This window comes from Lagopus leucura, unplaced genomic scaffold (assembly GCF_019238085.1).
Source record: "Lagopus leucura isolate 7727_CA_CO unplaced genomic scaffold, USGS_WTPT01 35311-0_obj-0_obj, whole genome shotgun sequence".
Classification (NCBI taxonomy): Eukaryota; Metazoa; Chordata; class Aves; order Galliformes; family Phasianidae; genus Lagopus; species Lagopus leucura.
In genome coordinates, this window is record NW_024967061.1 from 678 (window position 1) to 4,093 (window position 3,416).

Genomic DNA, 3,416 nt, shown 5'->3' on the forward strand with positions numbered 1-3,416 from the left:
TGAGAAGGCTCAGCTGTAAGCTGGAAGTGGTGGCCCCAAAGAGCCTTTGTGACTTCAGTGGGAACTAGGGATCGAGGAGATGTGAAGGAAAACTCAGAGATGGAAACTGTGATGCAAGACAGATTTTATTGCAGGTTCCATGTTTGCGAGAGTTGGTGGAAGAGCAGCCCCTGGCCACAGGATGTCCCCAATCTCTTGCACAGGACAGAGGTCAAGGAGCAGGAAGCCAGTCCTGGGCTGTGACATCATGGGGTGTCCAGATCTGAAGTTGAAGTACAAGCACAGCAAAGGAACATAGAGCACAGAGTCACTGTGCAGGGATGGGAAGACTGAGCACCAGTGCCCAACAATGGGGAAGGGAAACCCTGTCTCTTGCCGTCAAGTGAGGATGTGCTGGGGCTTGTGCAGAGCTCTCCTTCGACCATGGGCAGAGGCAGTGCTGTGCTTAGCAGGGCCCGCAGCTGCCGCTGAGGTATCCAAGACCACGGCGAAAGCCACCGTATCCACAGCTGCCAAAGCCTCCATAGCCTCCAAAGGCTCCAAGGCCGTAAGAGCCTCCATAGCCCCCAAAGCCAGCACTACGTCCAAAGCTGCCACCCAAGCCCGATCCAATGGCAGGGACTCCTGCTGAGCCAACCACAGCGTTCTGTGGGAAGGAGCTGAGGATGGGCCCGGGGAAGGTGGCCACGGTGGCTGGGGGTTGGATCACCACGGTGGAGTCGGGGCACTGGCGCACGCAGGGCTCATTGCAGCTGTTAGCCAGTGGGGCCGGGGCGGCCACACCGCAGGCAGGAGCACACAGGCTGGAGCAGGACATCTTCCACACAGTCAAGGAGTCCTGCAAAGGGACCCACAGTGAGGAAAGACTTTAGGAAAGCCATATGGATTTAGGCAGAGAGAGCCCTGAGAAGCCTCTGAGAGCTGCACTTACCAGGAGCTGAAGGGAGGGAATCTAGTGGAAGAAGCTGGATAGAGGATTACAAAGTGCACAGCTCTTTTATACCCATCCGTGACAGCCCGGGGCACAGATGGGAGGTCATTGGTGGCAGAAGTCCCAGATAATTGTGAAATAAAGCAACAGTGTTTCATGACAATCATGGAGTGAGGCAAAGCAATTAAATCCCTCATCAATGGAGATATTGGGGTGTAAGCATGCTCTGGAGAACAAGTGGCTGATGAGAGGGAGTGGTGATTACAAGCAATTACATGAAAGACAGACCACGTGCTGCTGATGCTGACCTCGCAACACCTATAAACCCCAATTTGTTCTTAATCCCAAACTTCATCTATGAGAAAGACTCAGAGGTATCCTGCAGACAAAGCACTTTGCAATCCTGCTCACAAACACAATGTCTATCATTACCTTCATAACCGCTGTTTTATGGGCTGGTAAACTTTGGACAAAGCGATGAAATGATCCCCCCCTCCTGGGACAGCTCCCAAACAACTGCCACCACCCTTCAGTGGCAAACAGTGGGATGCAATTGGGTTGGGAAGTCAGAGCATCTCTGACTGTTGGCAGCTCCCTGCCCAGTGGAGCACGGGGCATTTCTGATTTGCCAGCCAAGGGTACGTCTATAGCTATGATGTCTGTTTCTGCATGTTGACCTGCGAAGGCATTAGGAACCCATTGGGGGTTATTGGTTCATAACACATCAGCAAGAGCAGCACCTTTTATTTCAAGTAATTGTGTATAGCCACGTCACCATCTCATCCCCTTGCTGTTCTCCAAGGCACGTTTTTGTCTCAGTGTACCCAATGGGAAGTGAAATAGTTGCTCTGCATCTTTTCCTGTGAGTCATGATTCGTATTTGGTTTATTTCATGATTATTGGGAGCTTCTGCCACCACTGCCTTCGAGTGCATGCCTCAGGCTGTCTGGGATGGGTATAAAAGAGCTGAGGGCTTCTACAGTCCTCTATCCAGCTTCCTCCACTTGACTCCCTTCAGCTCCTGGGTAAGTGCAGCTCTCAGAGGCTTCTCAGGGCTCTCTCTCTGCCTCCATCCATACAGGTCTCCCCAACCCTTTCCTTACTTTGAGTTCCCTTTGCAGGACTGCTTGACTGTGTGGAAGATGTCCTGCTCCAGCCTGTGTGCCCCTGCCTGCGGTGTGGCCGCCCCGGCCCCACTGGCTAACAGCTGCAATGAGCCCTGCGTGCGCCAGTGCCCCGACTCCACCGTGGTGATCCAACCCCCGGCCACCGTGGTCACCTTCCCCGGGCCCATCCTCAGCTCCTTCCCACAGAACGCTGTGGTTGGCTCAGCAGGAGTCCCTGCCATTGGATCGGGCTTGGGTGGCAGCTTTGGACGTAGTGCCGGCTTTGGGGGCTATGGAGGCCTGGGAGGCTATGGAGGCTCTTATGGCCTTGGAGGCTTTGGGGGCTATGGAGGCTTTGGCAGCTGCGGATACGGTGGCTTGCGCCGAGGTCTTGGATACCTCAGTGGCAGCTGCGGGCCCTGCTAAGCACAGCACTGCCTCTGCCCATGGTCGAAGGAGAGCTCCGGAGAAGTTCTAGTACATCCCCACCTGATGCCATGAGCAAGGACTTCCCTTCGGCACTGCTGGTCTCTGGAGCCTGGACAACTTGTACAGAGCGCAGCTCTATCTTTCTTTGCTCTGTATGATCTTTACTTCAGGTCTGGCATCCCTGTGATGGCACAGTCCAACACTGATTGTTTGCTCCTATCCTTCTGCATCTCCAAGTTGATGGGAACAGCCTCTGGCCAGGGGCTGCCCATTTTACATCATCCTCCTCCTCCCGTATTCCTACAATAAAAGCTCTCTCTTGCACCATAATCTTGATCTTGGTGTTTTATTTTCCTTCTCCTTCCCTACTTCCCCCACATCTCACAGTCTCTGATTCTGTGCTGCTAGCTGCTCCCACAGCATTGCCTCTGGGACATTCGCCCAGTGGGGCTGTGCATTACTGCTGAGGATCACAGTGTATAGAGGTCCTGCAGAGCATATCCCACTGAGCCTCCTCTCTTCTTGCAATTGGTATAATGACACCTCATAAACAAACTTCACTTCAATATGTTTATACTCATTGGATGTCCCACAGAGTCTCTTCCACACCCTCTGTCCACTAAGGACTGACCATGCCTTCTTTCACATCCTTTCTTGACAGTCCAGTAATCACACATGGAGACCAGAGGAAATGGGAAGACAAGCAGTGCACGGACAGGGCTCCTGCCACCTGCTAATAGTGGCCCTATGTTCATAACTTGGAGGTGGCACTGGAGGGGGTAAATGAGGTACATTCCCATGTTCCCAAGGTTCCACTCTCAGACATGAATGGAGCATGGCCATTCTCACCCAGGGAGCACAAAGGTGTTGAGTTGCAGTTTGGAGTTCCTCTTTGTCTGGTGTCTTTTCCTCCCCATACATCTTCTGGCCCCACTGTATGCTGCTCTTGC

The 3,416-nt window shown here is 53.2% G+C and overlaps 2 protein-coding genes across 2 annotated transcripts; one reads left to right on the forward strand and one right to left on the reverse strand.

Moving 5' to 3' along the window:
- Positions 1-445: 445 nt before the first annotated feature.
- LOC122192933 (claw keratin-like) lies at positions 446-817 on the reverse strand. Its single transcript, XM_042893632.1, has one exon. The coding sequence runs from the start codon at positions 815-817 to the stop codon at positions 446-448; it is 372 nt and encodes a 123-aa protein (XP_042749566.1).
- A 1,247-nt stretch (positions 818-2,064) lies between these two features.
- On the forward strand, positions 2,065-2,463 carry LOC122192932 (claw keratin-like). The gene has a single exon (XM_042893631.1). The coding sequence runs from the start codon at positions 2,074-2,076 to the stop codon at positions 2,461-2,463; it is 390 nt and encodes a 129-aa protein (XP_042749565.1). The 5' UTR covers positions 2,065-2,073.
- The last annotated feature ends 953 nt before the right edge of the window (positions 2,464-3,416 follow it).